The sequence below is a fragment of the Anas acuta genome, chromosome 8 (genome assembly GCF_963932015.1).
Source record: "Anas acuta chromosome 8, bAnaAcu1.1, whole genome shotgun sequence".
NCBI lineage: Eukaryota > Metazoa > Chordata > Aves > Anseriformes > Anatidae > Anas > Anas acuta.
The window spans coordinates 1,197,804-1,216,884 of NC_088986.1; the positions used below are offsets into that span (position 1 = coordinate 1,197,804).

General features: G+C 42.4%; 1 protein-coding gene across 11 annotated transcripts in view; it reads right to left on the reverse strand.

The window, feature by feature from the left end:
* Window positions 1-19,081, reverse strand: part of LRRC7 (leucine rich repeat containing 7) — a 175,466-nt gene that overhangs the window by 7,747 nt on the left and 148,638 nt on the right. For 7 of the 11 annotated variants that reach the window (XM_068689959.1, XM_068689947.1, XM_068689952.1 and 4 more), the window contains 6 exons: window positions 16,921-18,601; window positions 15,044-15,193; window positions 10,756-10,875; window positions 5,607-5,825; window positions 4,605-4,697; window positions 1,990-2,064 (listed from right to left, as the gene is read on the reverse strand). In XM_068689959.1, the coding sequence (XP_068546060.1) occupies window positions 1,990-2,064; window positions 4,605-4,697; window positions 5,607-5,825; window positions 10,756-10,875; window positions 15,044-15,193; window positions 16,921-18,601 (2,338 nt within the window). The remainder of the gene's footprint in view (window positions 1-1,989; window positions 2,065-4,604; window positions 4,698-5,606; window positions 5,826-10,755; window positions 10,876-15,043; window positions 15,194-16,920; window positions 18,602-19,081) is intronic. The other 4 variants (XM_068689951.1, XM_068689943.1, XM_068689950.1 and 1 more) reach the window with 4 other exon arrangements.

Here is a 19,081-nt window from a genome sequence, read left to right on the forward strand (position 1 = left end):
TAACACATTTCAGTTCACAGAACCTTGGGAACTGGATACTGTTAGCTAAAGGCATTGCTTGTATTGGAGAAGTCAAATATCCTTCATCCTTTCACACCTATGTTTTTTCCCCTGTTAATTCTTTCACAAGATTAATGGCTTTCCTTTATTTGCCACAATATAAATCAATACCTGGTAATAGGTATTATGGTTGCATAAAGGCATTGCAAGTAAAAGGAAAATGTTCCTGCTGGAGAATTTAAAATGACGTGCTGACAGTGACAAATGAGAAACTGCTGAGACTGATCTGTGGTCCTACAAGAATGACCGAGAGCAAGAAGTCAAACGAACGCCATCAGATAAGTGATGAAAAGAGTTAGGAGAGGGAAATCTGCTACCTGAAAAAATGCAGCAGTAGCTTATACATGATTATGTCAGTACAGATAAATGCTCCTATGTTAGAAACAGAAGCTGAAAACCCACCTGGATGTAAGGAGCAATGTTTTCCCTGTGAGGGGGAAAAAAAAAAGCTAAAGCAGGGGCCTGCTAGGTGCCCCATGCTAATGACAGCAGGAAAAAATCTTTGGCATAACAAAAGCCATAAAAGAAACAGCTCAAAAGAGGTGACAGAACTGCTCCCACACAGCCCTCACAGAACCCGTCAAGAATGTCCCCACTGCCTATGGTTCATTTAGCATATCAATTTCTTTTTTTCACTGCTTTTGAACATACTAACAATTAATTGTAGATGTCAGATGTTCTGCAGTGCCCAGACAGGAGGGGCTGGGGCAGCGAAGGGGAGAGGGAAGCAGGAGGGGAGAAGAAGGAAGGCTCCCAAAGATGCCTGACCATGTCCTTGGTGTGCTGATTTTCTTCATAAAGTGATGACAACACAGTTAACCTCTAACCCTTGATCGGGCCAAATGGCTTTAAAAACTGTTATAAACCTTTCAGACAACTCCAATGACTCTTCATTTTGTCAAAAGTAATACTATTTGCTGCCAGTGGTAATACATTTTCCAGGCTTAAAAGCAAACAAACGACCTTGCAGGACGTGGCAGAAAACATTTTTCCTGTGTCAACAACCACCATTTTCTGCAAATGAGGAATTTTGGAAAGGTATTTTAGGTAACAGCCTGCCTTTATTCTAAAACCTGAGACCTCTATTTAAAAAAGTCGATTTGAATAAAGAAAATATTTGCTTCAGAAATGTAAAAGAAAACTAAAGGCTGAGGTTTCTCTGTAAGTTGTGCAGAACCCAGCAGAAGGGCTGCTTTTCGTGCAGGCACATTCAGAAATGAGGAAGCAAAGGAGAGGCAAAAACAATGCCAACCACAAATCCCTCCCAGGGTGTGACTACTTTGCTCCTTACACCAGTATCACATCAGCTGCAAAGGTGAAAACTAGAAACACGCCTTACTTTGTCATATCCTGCTGCTAGAGAAACTGCTTGTAAAGCTCCTTCCTCCCTGCGGCATCTTGCACTATTAATGTTGAAAAGCTGGGTACGATGTAAGGAACATTTGTATTTTCAAGTTTAAATTGTGTTACCTGGATTTTTCCTGTGACAGGCTGTGATCATTAGCCCTTTTCTGCAGTGCCATGTCCTCTCAGAAAGCTGGTGCTGGCATGAACGTGCTTTATCCAGCATCCCTGGGGAGGGAGCAGAATCTGCCAAGCAAAACAAAGGCCAGCCTGGCTCCTGGCTGTGTGATGCTCCCTCTGTTCCTAATGTGCTCTCTGGGTTTAATTCAGCTCCCAGCTAGTGGTTAGGGGTTTGTCAGCCAGCACACCCCAGTGCCTCTTTCCCACATACTCATTTGGTTTTCAAACAGCTTTGTTCCTTCCGAGACCAGCTTTCAAGAGTACTGACAACAATACAACACTCTATTATAAATCAAGTGCCATAATACCAAAACCTGTAGTTGTACTGAAAATAGTGTTACTGTAAGATGCAAAGATTGGCTTTATGTCTCAGTTCAGTTACAAAGCAGTCAAGTCCAGCCATACCTGGAGGATCTTGTCGCCAGGCTGGAGCAGGCTGGATGCTGGTCCGTCAGGCTGAACCCTAGTAACAAAGATACCCTATAAGTCAGAAGTAACAGAGGTTAGGATGCTATCACCAAGAACTAGTTCCCAAAATACAGGTGTCTCCCTAACTGCTGCTCTGGGGGATCTGTATACTCTGACAATGCTCTAAACTCTAAACTCCTTTTTTAATTTGTAGGTAACCAAACAATGGCAGTGACTTGCAGCAGCTCTCTGTGACCTTCAGCCAGTTACCGCCAAATACAAACATAATTGTGGGTCATTGGAAATTGAGATTCTGCTTCACAAAATAATGTGCAATTGGAATAGTTTTTGGGCACAGACAAGAGGAAAAGGATTATCAGGAGGTTAATTAAAATGGAGCAATGGTCTGTAGCAACTTCTCTTAATCCATTGTCTGAGGAAGAAATGACTTTGAAAAGGGATAAATCATTAAATAATGAAGAATATTTTAGATTTGGATTTCGAATTTCTGTAAAATATGTTAATAAACCCCCAAACCAAAGATTGAGTTCCTGGATGATGAACACATTAGAAATGTTACCCATACAGCTCGTGCAGTCCTGCACATCTGCACCCATGGTCTCACCCTCTCTGCTGTCCTCACGCTACTGCTGACGGCGAGCTCCTATAAGCAGCCTGGAGAGCTGGGCACAGGCCACATTTTAGCCACTTACATTGCTCACACAGACACCAGGGGAATTCCCTGCTCGTTATCATCATGCAAATCATGAGTTTGAGGGATTTTATAGCCTTCCAGAGCAAGGTACTGCCCAGTATTTCTATTCACCTCACAGAAAGCTGAGCTCCTGCAGAGCAGAGGGATGGAATTTTATCGTGCTTACATTTCATCCACACACCATTAATGTGTGACTTAAGTCTGCCATTCAAAATGCCTGCTTCTGTGCTTTTTACTGCTTTTCCTGTCCTTCCCTCTTTTCACAGCACCGTCAGCACGTCATGGCAGGGGCACATCACCGCGCAGAGGAGGGCTTGCTGCCATCCCTGCAGACTTCATCTTGCAGACAGAGCAGTGCCATGTGCATGGCTTAAAACCATCACGAATGACTGGCATGTATGATGAGAGACAAGGTCACCCTCCTACTGCTTCTATGACATTCCAAACATGGTAAATCTGATTTAACGGTATGGGAAGCAAGGTTTCAGTGTAATAACATAAAACTTTAACTGTTAATTCTTTCAATATAACCACCTCATCAGTACCTTACACATAATTTTGCATTTCTGTTACTAGTAAAATTAAGTCTATCTACAGCTATTACTGCACTGAACGTGTTACCCATGTAGGCACATTCATAGTAGGACAGAGATTCCTCTTAATAATTCCAGGCAAATGATAGACAACAGAAGTATAGCTTAATTCTAACATCATACATCAAAATGAAAAAGGGACACGATGTTATAAAGTGTAATACCAGTCTGCAGTCTCAAAAAAGGACACCAAAAATGAGCACGTTTTAAGGGCTAATTGTTAAAATGCCTGATGGCACGTACATTAAAGTGAACTATACTTTAGGTTCAAAACAGGGATTATTGATGATAAAACTGAAAAAAAGTAAGATTGTGTTAGGCTGGTATTTTAAAGAGCATTTTACATTTCCTATTAGAATCTCTTGTAGTTTGAGAATGGTGGGTAAATTATTTTTTTTAATTTGCATGCAGATCTCAAATTTGTGATACAAGATGAAGATTCATTATTATTTTCATCATTTGCCAAACATTCTCAGTGTTTTTGTAAATTATGACTGCCTCCTGAAACTGAATCCAATATTATCAAACAATATCTACTATAATAATACATTTAACTTAGAGGTACCCACAGTCTTCATTTTCCAACAAACTCCTGTCAGTTTTATTGCACAGGACAGATGAACTCACAGGTCTAAGGAAGAGTTTTCTAATCCTAAAGCACTGTATAGCTGATAATCACCAGATGTTGTATTTTTATTAGTCATCCTTCCACTGACTAAAGAGATTTATCATCCTCTTAAATGTGTAATTCCCAGAATGAGTACTGAATGTCCCTGGCCATCATGTACCATAACGGTAATTTTTTTAATTAACATTACAAACTAGGAGATTGCTTGTCACGGTGTTTGTAAGCCGTCACTGCTTATCTCCAGACCAGTTTGTGGGCCAGGGCTATTTTATTTGACACCCCTCCTATAGACCCTGGTATTTCAGTTATCCGGTGAAGACAGTGCTGTTTTAGCATTCCCTCTAATGACTCCAGTGACAATTTAATCAGGGTCTATACCGAGTCTTGAAAGAAAAAAAGTGAAAGAGATGGTACTCCAGAAAACAGTCTGAAAAATTACCTTACACATGGGCTGTAAGCCCGACACCCATGTGACTTCTGGTTTGATTCTTTTGTCTTCATTAAACACAAAAGAAAGAAAGCAAACACTGCTGCCTGAACAGAAAAATGCCAGGCATGGGAAAACTTCTTTCATTTATCACAACAGAAGTGCATAGAAATGTCATTCATGGTATCTATGTCTCCTCTATATGGTGCTCTAAAATAAAGCCTATCTAGTGAGCAATTTATTACTTACCTTATCAGAAGGTTTGAATGGATTGCCTTGTCCACTTATTCCACCACTGATACTAAAACCAAGGCCAGGATTCTTCTCTATTCTCACACAAAACTAGGTTAAAAAGATACAGCAAGATAAGTCAATGCCAACACTAAAGGCTATCTGAACAATGGCATCTTCTTCTCATACAGTCCCGTTTACCATTCCTGAGCTGAGCTGACCCTCTCAAAAGCTGTTTAGCACAACACAGTAAAAGCCAGCAGAATGCTGTTACAAAATGAAAGTATTCTAATTGTTTTAACATGCTGCAGCGGTACTGTAATATTCACAGCACTGTGTCTATTTTTGTATATATAAAAAAATTATTTTCAAGGAGAGAAAAACGGGACTCTTGAAAAGACAGCTTACGTTGGCCAAATTTTTCACTCTCACTTGGACTTTGGGTAAATGTATGCCAGTGAGAAGGGAATCTGCCCGTACATAGACTTCTTGTGCACTTGTGTTGTTCCAGAAGGTGTCGCACAGGCAGCACCCCTGGGTGCTATGCAGGTGACAAACACAAGCAGTAAGTAACCTGAAGATCTTCAAATCATTGCCAGTTTTAGGGCCAGGGCCCCAGTAGCTCTGAGCACCAATGGGTTTTGCAAGTGCCTTACTACAAAAAAAATGCTGAATCTTATCTTTTAGTCAGGGTGAATTTAAATGGCATTGGCTAACTTAATATAAAATGAAAATGACTTCAGTGCAGCTTAATGACTACTCATTGAGCCAGTCTGAACACGTACCACAAGCCACGCAAGCAATTGTTTCCAAATCTCAGTGGTATACTCAGAGACTTAATATAGGCTGCTCCTGACATGGATTGCCCAATGTTTTACCCAAGAGAAAGGTTTACTAATGATTTGGAGCCTTACTCTTAAAGTCAGGTGCCTTATACAGTTGTTGAAACTATTAAGGCCAAATGTAACAGGGATAGGACCTAGCTTTTGTCAGTGTTAGCTTATGCTCACACTTTCCTACCTGCTCCTGATAGGCGTCCGTACTTCTCTGCCCCTTGGTCTGGATGAGACACCGCCCCGTCTGAGGTGCTCGGGAGCTCTGCGAGGAGGGGATCTGGATAGGCAGTGGTGGCTGGAACTGTTGGATGGTCACCTTGTTCATGTTTCCTTCGTACTGCTGCTCGCGGCTCCGGTGCTGCAGGCTTTGCGATCCCATTAAGGTCTGGATGTGGCTACCTGCCTGTGGGTAACGCAACCCGTTAGGCCCGAAAGTCAGGAAGCTGCAAAGAAGCAATTATTACAACTTACAGAGTCGGGTCAAAGCAAACCTCTTAAATCACATCAGAGGTTTGTCTTTTGACCACGACTGGAAACGACTGTGATTAAAAGCAGCGAGGATATGTACAGTGCGTTTGGCAGCCCTGGGAGAATACAGGGAAATTAGGCAGATAGAGTTTGTTTTATGAACAGGAAATAGTCGTTTCCTCATGTCATAATACATGATTCTGCTCCAAATATTTCTTGAACTGAAAAAATACAATAAATCGAAACAGAGTGCACGCTACAGACATTGGAATGTTTTGTTTGTTTTCTGAAGCTGGTTTGGAATAGGATTTATGCCACAAATACAGATATTGTCCATTGCAGTGTGCTGCATACAGAAAGCATGAGTAATTGAATTAGTCTTGTCCTAGGAACAAACGTGGTCCTTACAAAATTTAATTAATCAAATTACCAATTTCTATGATAATTTCTACCAAACTGAAACTCTAATATTTTGCAAATGTAAGTGAAATATTGAATTTACATTGGCTTGACATGTTGATATTTTCATTTAAAAAAGGGCGATTACTGCCATCCCTCTCTCCCCTCTGCCCCACTGCCTCCACGTTTTCAGCAGTGATCTAGCAGGTGCGGTTTGCATTTTGTGTTCTATTCCTGACATAGTGAAGTCGTCTACTTGCTTAATCTTCAATACACGTTCTCTATTTAGGCACATGAATTACAGAAACATTTGAGACAAATCTTTGCAAATGAAAATAGGGCAAGACAATTTTAGACCTTTGCCATATACAAGATTGAGATGTTGCTTTTAAATAATTGCACGCAACTTAGCTGTAAGGGAATGAGCAAAATTCCTGCTCCACTGTATGACCAAATATTACTGCCTCCATGAATTATCACTCCATCGCATTGTTTTCAGATTAAGGCACTCATCAACCAGCAGTTTTATCTGAAGAGCCTGAACGTGAACGAGCATTATGACTGCACATCTCAGTACCTACAAGTGGCTTTGGATGAATGGAGCTACTTAAACAGTGCTTCACATTGAGTTAACACCAGCCAAGGGCACAACCACATCTCCTCATCAAAGTCTAATCCTCATTACCACGGAACCTTTACGATCCTGGTGGAAGAATCACCAGTGGTGAGGCCGTATTTTAGACACAATTAAAGTAAATACAGCAAAAGATCAAAACAAGCCTTACCCACTGGACATTCACCTGGCCTTGCAAGTTATGGCAGCCAGGGCCATAGAATTGATTGCGTGTTGTCATAGCAAAAATACATCTGAATGGCTTTTCAAGGTGAAAATACATCATTAATACAGGTGCAGTTGGAGCTACTTGAGTCACTGAACACAGAATCCCAGAAAGACACACACACAGTTCCTGCGGTGACTGCAGGCAAAGCTGATCTGCTCTGACGTGCTTTTTTGCTGACTATGTTCTGACAAAGGAACTAGCCAGAATGACTAGACCACTTTTCTGGCACGTCTGTATCTTAGTACATGAGGGGGATAGTCTCAAAGTGAGCAACGGCAGAGGAAGCTGTTACATCTTGTACCCAAATCTTCAGTGCCCAAACTCCTCTGTGCTAACAGACATTGACCAACTTACTCCTGGAAAAGCCTGGAGAAGTCAGCCTGTGCTGTGAATAGCCCACTTCACAGGTCAGAAAGATCTACTATTCTTCCAAGATCAGAAGGGAAGAAAAATGCCCAGGACAGACTTTTTTTGCTGCTCATTAACCCCCCAGCAGCACCAGGCCATGCCTGCTTTGGTCACCGAGTCTGTGTCACCCTGAGCTGTGCAGACCCACGCCAAGCAGCTGCCCGCATGCAGCAGGGCTCTGTGCTTCATCTTGTGCCAGGCTGCCATCAAAACAGGATCCAAAAAGCAGAATCTCATAAATTTCACTGTTCGACTCAGATATAATCCCAGCGTATCCACCACAGCATACACAGCAGGTACATTCTGTCTCAGAGGAAGACATCTATTTCAAATACAAACAAAACTGTGCTTTTTCACTGAAAATCCTCCAATCTTCTTTACCAGCTCAAAAGACCCGTAGGTTGAACAACAGCTGCTGGAAATGAAACAGAAAGATGCCCCAGCTTCTCAGTTCAGGCTAACAGATACACTCCCAAGTCTGAAAGGGTGAGCAATGGTGACCTGGCCACTTCTGTGCTCCAGTTCCATAGCACACGCTTCTTCCACAGCCACCGAGCCTGTTGGAGCCCATGCAGGGACCTCCAGAATTTGTGTGGCCTCAGCCTCTGTGTGATCTGCTGCCACCCCGCAGTACCTGCAGAAGAGCCCAACTCCCATGGTCCAAACACCCATCCCAGACCTGCATAGCTCGTTGTCTTCCATGACCATCAGCATGCACCCAGGTCGGCTGAACTGATGGCCATTCATTTTCCATCTTCATTCTCTCACTTTGACTACTCTTTTTCATAAAGAGTGACTTCCAAGTTCCCTTTGGTGGTTCCCCCTGCCACACTTCTATCCCTTCCCTTTCTTCGGAGAAGCACACAACTCAGAATGCAGCTGACTTCTGCCTCATTGACTTGGCAGAAAAATTGGGTCTTCCAGGAAGTATAAATACTGTAGTCTTTTAATAAGTCAGTGGGTTATTCAATTTAAAGATTAAAATATCCAACTTCTCCATAGGAGAGACATCTCATAAATTATGGGCTGATTACATAAACGATCATAGTTAAATTAAAATAAAACTGGCATTTAATCTCTCGTCTGAACAGCAAAGAGGACAGAAACAAGCACTCACATAATATATAATGTAGTGACTACTGCGTGGTATTCCCAGCCTACCTAACATACATGAGCAGTATATGCATACCACATTAGCCTAGGTACACAGCCTATCCATCTATTGTACATGCTCTTTCCCTTGGAATAACAAGTCCCAATTTTTCTTCCAGTGATTTCCCAAGTACAGCTCTAACATGGGCCGACCCTGCTCTGCACAAGGCCATTCACACTGGTACTACTGTGTTACTGGAAAACCACAACATATACTACTATTTATATTTACATCATTTAATTGTTCCTTATGTTGAACTTTATTTCTATAGATTTTTCCAAGTCTGACTTCAAATAATTGCAGTGTATTAATCCCCAGACGCTGGTAAACCAGGACACTCCAGGTGACTTTATTGAAAAAGACATTAGCATCGTTGTACCAACACACTGCAAACCACCTCCTGAGGATGGTGGGTAAACAATTTTCAGAATTCATTTTCTCATTCCTGTTAATAGACTTTGTTTGAAGAGATCATATTGTGATTTGGTGTGTATTCATACTGTGGCTCTTGCTGGAGGTGGATAAGCTGAAAACAAATCCTTTTCTTAGAAATGGCAATTATTTATTCTGCAGAAAGAAACTTTACTATGCAGACTGTTCCCCCTGATTTCATTTGTATTCTGTACTTTATTTAACATCCACCACAAAAGTTAATTATTTTCAGCTCAGTGTCCAATATTTACAGTATAATTAAAGTAGCTGACAGCGGATGTAACAATGGATTGCTCCACTGAGTTAAGCAGATTTCAGGACAGTTATGCAATGTTTGTACTTACCACATCTGAGCAGCAAGACTCTGAAATATTCAGAATGAAACACAATCTGCAGTTTCTTATTATAGTACCACTGATGATGCACAAATGAAAGACATGGACTTGTATTAGATTGTGTGAATGGATACGTGCAGGCTTTATCCCAATATGTTCATGAAGATAAGGAGTAACTCCTCTTAAATATCTTATCTGGGTTTCTTGCATACCAGAGGATAAAGAAACCGTTTGAACATCTTGGCTGTCAGACAATTCCAGTGAACAATGCCAAGGCACCGTCCTCTTTACTCTTTACCCTCCTGCACCTCGGGTGGAGCCTCTGGGCTGCTCTAGGTAGAACAGCTCACAGCTCCCATCTTTAAGCAACCCTCCTGCATGCGTGCAAACTATCTCATCACTACTTTTTTTTTTTTTGTAAAGGCAAGGGCTAGTGCTGCTGAAACTGTCTTGGATAAATAGATGTGAAGGCAGTAGGGAAATATTTGCTTCATCAGTGCTGACAGTTAATTACACTGCAGAAATGATCAATGTGCACATTATGACTCATACGACTTCACTTCGTCAATGAGCAGGACCCATCTCCATCCAGTTAACAATCAGTGGAATTATCATTGCTTACACGTGCAGCTCCACCTTCTAAAGCTGATTGCAAACAGTTCACTTTGTCAAGATCCTTTATTCTGCAGCTTTAGGATGATAATATCTAAAAAAGGCAGTTTCTCAGCCAATGAACAGAGCCAAGTCGAGCTGGGAGACAGCAGCCAGTGTTTTCACAGGAACTGGCCAGATCCCAACACTGTGCCATTTACTGCCACGAGGTACTAGGAATTAGACACCTTTCTAGTTTATCAGCAAATGGTGTGTGCTCAGGATGTCTCTGCTAAAACGTCTGTAACAATCTGGACAGTGAGCTGCTCCCCATCTCAGCACTTTTTTTTTTTTTTTCCATGAACTCAATAATTTAATTCAAACAAAGAATTAAGAATTTAAATGGCATATTTGGAGGACAATAGGGGGCTGATAGCTGCCTGCTACATGCAGGAATACTCCTGCTGAACCAGTGTGCCCGCTTCACGCACTAGAGACGTACTGCTACCATCTGCATAAATAAACACAAAAGCAGGTAGCAGGAATGAAAACGTCCTTAATTCATAGCAATTGTTCCTTCAAACTTTGAGACAAAACCAAGCGTCCCCCAAACCTGTCCCCGTTGCCCCGTGCTCCTCCTTCCATGGATTCCCCAGGAAGGGAAGGGAACCGCAGCCGTGCAGCCGCTCTGCTCGTGCCACCTACCTTCTTGGTGACGGTGTCGGGGGGCACGTCCCGCCGCCCCAGCGGGTAGGGGTTCCACTGGCCACTCACAGGCACCTCGTCCTGCCCGTTGTCCAGGATGCTGCTCTGCTGCGACGGGGTCTGTTGCAGAAATGGTAGGGCAGCCTTTAGTCACTGGCAAAAATTCTCTCCCCATGCTTATTTCAGTCATCAACCCCGTTAAACTGCCGCACACTATTGCTAAATGGAAAGCCTCCAGTTCCTAGGGCATTTCATTAACACGTAATCACAGTGCAGGGGGACTCTGCAAGTTAGAGATCTCGAGAGATATACAGTGGAAATAATGAGCATGATGAATGATGAGAGAAAAGAGAAAAATAATTTAACGTAGATCCTTATTTCAGGAAAGTAAATTTTGGTGAAGCCACGTATTTAAATTGCAGTCTGCCATTAATTTTTTGAATGAAAAGTTTCTAACAGGTCATTCAAGTATCTATAACATTTTACTGAGTACTTGACATGAAGATTAAACTATATGCTCGTATTTTCTTAAAAAAATATACCCCATAGCGGCAATATTGGACCTGTGAGTACTGTGCCCCAGGCAGAGGGAGCTCTGAGTAACTCCGCCTGTTGTACACTGCTCACAGACCTCTATAGGATATGCTGGCTTTGTTTTAGGTTAGCAGGACATCACATGCACGACAACCAGTAATTAAACTCTTCCTGAATATGAGTGGACATAACACACATGCAAAGTTTCCTAAATGATCTCAGTACTTTTTTCTTTTCCACTTTTCTCTCCTTCAGTCATGGTTCTCATCACTTTTTCACTCCTTACTGTGCTCCTGTTTTCAGTACTTCTCAGGGCATGTATACCTTTGCTGTCCCATCCAGCTTTTCTCTTATCTGTCTCTATTTCTTCACAATAGCTGGAAATTTTCCTAACATGGGTATGACTTTTTGTGTCAGACCTTCCAAAATACCAACATTACATTACCACTGACAGCATATTACATTATACATTATTACATTAATATTATTATCTACATTATTATTTATATTACAAAAAAAATCACTCTTGATTTTAATCATTATTTAAAAAGACAAGAAATCTGACATCATAATTCTCTCATCATTCAAGAAGTCCTCCAGAAAAAAATCAGGAAAGATGTGATTTTCCTCATATTAAAATGCTGCAAGCGTTTCCCCTGCTGAAAGCACAAGACCTCCCCTTAGAGCTTGCTTTGCACATACTAAAAAGGGAAAAATCAGACCAACCTCAGCACTTTTTCCACTGGTGACCCCTCACAGACCCTGTCCTAGTGCCTGACACTGCAGTGCTGCCGCTCTCTGGCAGCACAAATCTCCTTTCATGTTGGCTAATGTGGGCCCAGAGCTCAGCAACATAGGGACAAATGCATTTGAAAGAAGGGCTGCCTGAGCAGGGGCCAGGGAGGGACTTGGTGCCTACACAAAGCCCTTTATCAGCCTCTCTGCCCTGTTTGCTGCTCGCCCCTATGTCCTCATCCAAAGGGGACACATCAGCTGAGAGCCAGGCAGCAAAGTTCTTAAATGAAAAGGTACTATTGCAAAAATCTGTGCTCTGAGGAGTAACAAAAAACAAAGGAAAAGAAAGGAAAAAGAAAAGATATAATCTGTGTGCCATGAGTCAGCCTTCCAGACCCACCACACAGCGAGATGCCCAAGGCTGGGCTGGAAATGTGGTCACCTCCCTGCGAGAAGAATTGATGAAGAATTGATGCCCGCAGCCACACAGCCACCGGGGGATTGTGCGGAGGCAGCTTCCTACTGGCACTTGTGGTTTTTCTCCTAAGTGATGTATGGGAATACGCTGATTATTCCTGAAGGGAGGGGGTGCCGTACACTTCTGAGACTGAAATGCACCAAACCGCAAACTTTTAAAAGAATTGTGACACAGATGCCAACAATTCAAAGCAATCTTCTGAAAAGTGGTTCTTTTGTTACTGCAGACAATGCTGCGTCTTTTTGATAAGCGACTGACTAATCTGCAGAGGTGAGTTAACACTCAAAAAGGAAAAAATATAGAGGATGCTTTCTGAAGGAAAAGGAAAATTCTGTGATAAGTTTTCATTTTCATTTTCTGCAGTAAAACAAATTCATTTACTTGCAATATCATTCATTTACAGAGCTTGGATGGACTGCAAACCAGTAAAAACTACGTGCTTTTTATGTCTAGGTAAATAAAGAAAAGCAGCAGTTTAACATTTTATACATGCAATAGATTCAATGTAATAAACTTTCCCGGTTTAGGTAATTCATATACTTGATTTCCTGATCTTCCACTGGACAACTAGACCCCACTCATTACTCTCCTGAATCGAGGCCACAAGAAAGAGGAGGAAGAGGTAAATTTGAAGCTGCTGTGGCCTGGATTCATTGAGAAATGCAAAATGTTTTAGAACATGTGAAGGAATAAAACTGATCAACAACGAACATTCAGAGTTCAGCAATAGTTTTACCCCTGTTTACCGCTGTTTTAAACAGTACAGTAAGAGAATACACCCCCTTCATGCATTTTGGCACCATATTTTATATGGATATGTAGCAATGAAATGCCGGTGAAATATAAAGCAGAATAATTCACATAAGGCCACACCAAAACATGTCCAGTTTCATGAAGTTTCATGCCCTAACCATTTTCATGAAGTTCCTCATATATCCATATTTTAATATCCATATTCATTTATACTTTAAAATTGTCAAGTATGTAAGATCTTATTCTTAAATGTATGTACAAAAATACTCCCAACATTTGGAGCTATTGTCAAATTAACACCTTTCAAGGACTTGTGACAAGAATTCCTATACACCCAAATAGACAAACAAATTCTTTGAAAGAAAAAAACAACATGACCAACACTGGGAAGCTGTCTACATCCAAACAAACACACAGCTACAGCTAAGATTTGACCTAGATGTCATTAACTGAACAACAACGGAGAAGCACACACTAACACTTGGACTTCAGTCCAGGGACAGCTGAATGGGAGCTGCAAATGAAGATAACAGAGTATGGAAAGTTACAGCAGGAGAAACCCAGCAGTGATCTATGTGTAGTGTGTGTGCACATTGTTAAACTGTCACAATTTTGTTGAAAATAAATCCAGTGCGCTGTGTATACCTGCATTAGCTCAGAAATACTGCTGCCTGCCCTCCGGCCAGCAAGCGCAATCTGGTCGTCCTGCTGCCCCTAAATTCTCTTACTCTTGTATGCAGGGTTAGATCTCAACTCTTACACTGGGCACTGAAACCTCCTTTGGGAACTCACCCTGGCCAGGCAGTGCCTGGCACAGCACCAGCTGGCTCAGGCCAAACGTGCCTGCGGCCAGCCCGGCAATTAGCAGCACAGATGATGGCATTTCAGTGCCTGGATCCATGCTCTGTGACCATTTAATTACTTACAGAGATGCAGCTAATTTGTACCAACAGCTACCGCTGCTAATGCAGTACGGCACAGAGCGGTGCTCGCTGTGCTGCTTCTAGCACTGCCGTGGTGCCACTGGCCTTAAGCACTGTCCCCACAGCACACGCATGGCACCTGGCTGATGCTGCCACTCCAGCATGGCCACACACAACAGGGAGTATGGGCTCAGCATCTCCTCCCTGATATGCAGATACTTCAGCAGTGTCCCTCTCTGGCCTGCTGTGTGTGCTTTTCCTACCAAACATTTGCTTGTGCATAATCGTGTATATATGTGCTAATCAACAATAAATCATCCATTGCTCACAAATAGAAAAAAAATGATGAAGAAAAATATTTCTATGGGCAGTCCTCCAAACAAAAGTTTAACATTAGTTTAAGTGTGCTAGGCACCTACTTGTAATGTATCATCTATTACAGCATACTCAATGTTCAAATGTTAAAATGTCCATCTCCTGGAGACTATTTAACTGCATGTCAAACATCTCTACATCATTTTTTCTTTTTCTTTTTCCTCTTTTTTTTTTTTTTTTTTAAGATAAAACAGTAAAAAAACAAAACATGTTCTTCATTTCTATGCACAGATTAAGTCATTTACAAAATATAATGATTGCATCAATCTAACACAAGAGCAGAAAGCAGTAATGACAGCCATGTGAGCTACTTAATCCAAAAAGCAAGATTCTTAAAAGATTCCAGGAAAACTGTGTTACTATCATCTTTGCTTTTTGGATTGTGTATAGTATAAGCATGAACTATAGGCAAAAGCTAAACCAGGAAAAAGCAAGGAGTATTATTAATTTATTTCGAAATGCTGGTATATGCTGGCTATCCCATACTTACTTTCGGTAGAGGTAGCTCTTGAAGCATTTGGTTTTCAAATTTAGATTTAGTCTGCAAGTTTAAAGTCATGCTTCTGCCGGCATGCATTGCTGAAAACCCTCCAGAGTGCAGCATGCCAAGGCTAACTGTGTTGTGTTTGTAAGCAGCGGTCTGAGTAGAGGAAACAACCACGTGACAGGATATGAACACACATGCTCCTTGAATCAAGTATCACACATATATGGTTAATTTCACAAAGTTTTAGTTTAAGCAAACAAACAGTACCAAGAAATAAATAGCTTTTTGATGCATGCACTGAGTCACACGGAAGCAAATACATTGCTAGTTATACATAAAATGGATACCATAAAAGACTTCAACGCTGACAGCAGATGAAATATGTTGTTATCTGTATTCTGAAAACTGCAGCATATAACATGGTACAAGTCTTTATTTTGCAAATATGGCCAAATTTTGGTATGCCTGCACAACCACAGAAGGGCCAGAAAACATATCTAGTAAAGGAGTACCAATGTCAGAGAACAAACCCTCTGCACCAGGACCCTACATCCCTGTGAACATTCTGTGGGAGCTCCCAGGTCCTCTGGGGCAAGCCCCCAGGCGTGGCGTGGCACAGCAGCGGGAGGCTTTTGCAAGGCAGAGCCTGGGCATTCATTCCCTGGATAGCCCCCACACCAGTTAACCCAACTTTGTGGAGCTTTGCTGGTCTGTGCCGCAAACAGCTGGAGGCCGGCTCTCTGCCTCTGCAGAGATCACTGGGAACTTGATTTAACCACCAGTGTCAGCTTTCCACGAATTAAAATATTTCTTAGGCATATACACATTGCAAACTACGTGTAAAGATGTTTCCAAAACATCTGGGAAGTGTTTCCACCAGAAACCTCTCTACTTGGTCTGCTCTATTTTGGTTAGATATTACGCATATTCCCACCAGTTTCACATAACTCAAGGAAACTAGCTGAAGTAAGGAAAAAGCTTCAGCCTTCAAGCCAATTTGTAAAGTTTACCCATTTGATCCTTAATGTTATTTTAGTATGCATCACGTCGAGCAATGGGGAAGTATTATAAATATATTCACACCAAACGCATGAATATCTAGCATAAAATACGTATACGGACACAGTTTGCAACTAACTTACGCATTAGACCACGGTAACTTTTCACAATCACTTCAGATTATGAAGTAAATCCAGATTCATGAAGTAGGCCATTAAGTAGTCAAAATCATTATAGAAATCATGCACTGTAGTACTTGTATTATGTTTTGTATTTATGTTTTGAGGTTAAATAAGCATAACTTTCTACTGCTAAAAGGAGTAATAATCATATTCCTTGTTAAAAACAGTGGCAATATATATCCAGTAATATTTCTCAGTGCTGAGAGCTTTAGATCCCCTCCACTAACAATAATACGAAAGCTAAAACACTTTTTTAAAAAAAACTTTTTATCTGCGATTTTTTCATTTATTTTGTTTTTTCTGCAAAGATGTATCCAGCATCTTCTAATGCTCTCAAATCATTACTGAAGTGGTGGACTTCAGCAGCATGTTCACATCTGCTGATAAGGAGAGATTTTTATTTTTTTTTATTATTATTATTATTATTTTTACTTCAGACAGTGCTGCAACAGGCACTGAATAAGCGCCGTGTGCCACGGTGCAATACCCACGCGGAGGCCGTGTGCCAGCCTCTGCCCGGGAATGCCTCACACCAGCTGCTTTGTGCACCCACAGACACCTTTGCAGGCCGGTTCCTCTGACCCCAATGCAGGAATTTCATTACTGGGAATTCTGGTGGTTACCACTGTACGTGCAAATAGTTTGAAATACCAAAACACACAACTAAAGGCATTAATTGCAGAGAAATGCCAAACATACCCTGTCTAACCTTCTAGCTTCTATATGTCTAAGTAGCTGTTGTCTCCAGTCAGCAGGCATTTTAGCACAGCTCTCATTTCCCTTCACAGGGGTAGGCCTTGTCTTTATATCACTGTTATCGGAAGGCTTGTCGCCATAGTTACCCAAGTTATAGTCTGACGGTATCTTTTCCAGCAGAGCTGCCATTGTAGGCCTCGCTGAAACTGGCCTGGTTTGAGAGGTACCGTAACTCTCTGTACTGTAGCTTCTTGCAGACAACGGCCTCCTTTGTGTAAGGTTTTTAACAGGAAAGCTGCCAGTCTGGGCTTTCACTTCTTGGTAGGAAGGATGCTCGTCTTCGTACCTGCCGTTCCTCTTGAGGAACTGAGACTCGGAGACCGAGATGCTGCTTTGGCGCTCCACAGCTCCTCGGTACGGAGGCCTGCCATACCTATCGCCTGGGGGCAGCTCATGGGGCTCACTGACCCTCCTGAACATAGACATCTCGGTGGAACTGGCCAACGAATCCGCCCTCCTCAAGAAGCCCGGCCGAGAGCCCTGGCTCACGAAGGGGGCACTGACGGCCTCCTCGTTGACCGACGGCTGGGAGAAGGAGAACATGTGCTCCACAGGGGGGTAGCCGCGGTATGCCCTCGGGCTGACCAGCTCCTGGGGCAGATTTTTACTCTGCTGGGGAATGTACTCGGGGTTGAGCTGGAAAGGTGGTGGTAACCTCTTCTCGGCTGTGACCTCCACTGCTCCCTGCGGGTTGAAGCTTTGGTCAAACTGGTAGACCTTCTTTGTCACGGACGACTTCTGCTGTGGCTGCACCTTGACGCTGCCGTAGGTCAGCAGCTCGTCATCCAGCATGGGGACCGACTGGCTGCGGGACATGCTCAGCATGCCGTGCTCCGGGCCCAGGAGCTTGTCCACCCTCTCGTGGGCTCCTACAGTATCATTACCAGATGCATAGTTTTCTAAAGGTATATTATAAACTTTGTACGTTCCAATGTCTATCTCATCGATACTCTGTGACTTCTTAAATTTGTTAGTTTTTAAATCCCTCATCATTGGAGACAGCCTTTCTGTGCTCTTGCTGATCGAAATAACACTTTTAGAAGGGTCTGGGCGACAGTGAATATGTGAAAAGACATTTGTGAGACTTCTGTTAGCATTTGAATCGTGATATTCCCATGCTATTCCTGGAGTGAAAGTGCTAGATAATTCAGGAGACTCTTTGATATGATCTTTCCGCTCAGGCAAAGGGCTGGTGGTGGGGGTGTTTTCCAGTTTGGAAGGAAAAGCTGTCCTGTCTTCAAAAGGACTAGGGGTTCTGGTCCAATTTTGCCAAGGATTGGGAGGAGGCACTTCAGATTCGTGTGTGTTTCTGAGCGTCGGCTGCTCCAGCTCCAGAGGAATGCCAACTATCCTGTCTTGTCTGATTAACGGCCTGCGCCCGTGCGCAGATGTGCTTCTAGATTTCGTGCTTAGGAGAGGGTTAGCGCTCGGGTTCTCCACCGTGCTCTCCTCTGCAACGAAGCCGGTGTTATCGTAGTGCGAGCTATCATTCCAGCTGTCGGTGAAGGTGTCGCTCAGGGGACGCCTGTCGTTGCGCTGTGGCAGGTTTCCTGCCGGAGCAGATTCCCGCTGGCTCAGTAATGGCTTTGTTTCAAGGGGCTGTGGGAATGACTGCACCAGCCTGCTGAAATAAAACAAAATTAAATAAGGTAAAATGCTCTCTATTAGAGCACAGAAACAGTCAGCAGAAAGACAAATTTATGAAGCAATTTAATATTCTCCCATCCATATTCAGGCTTTGCGATGGGCACTTAAGTCACTGAACTGGCATGAGTGTCTGCAGCAGTTCATTGCACTGGAGCACAGGTGCTTCAAGTATGCACACAGAGAAAATAAGAAGCGAGTCAAAAGTCCTGGATGGCTCAACACCAAGTTCATATATAAATCCAGCTGAACATGGTTTTTTACTGTAAAAATAACCTTCTATGAATTGCAATTTAATTTTTTTTTTAAAACAAAGCTGCCAGATGCAGCTTGTGCATCTTCTCACCACCAAGATGCTATGCATCGCCAGTAAGCAGGCTCCAGCCTCTATTAATGGGGAAGAGCCTGTGCATTTCTTAAGACAGAGCTACATTTACGTGACTTACAGCAGGAACAGACA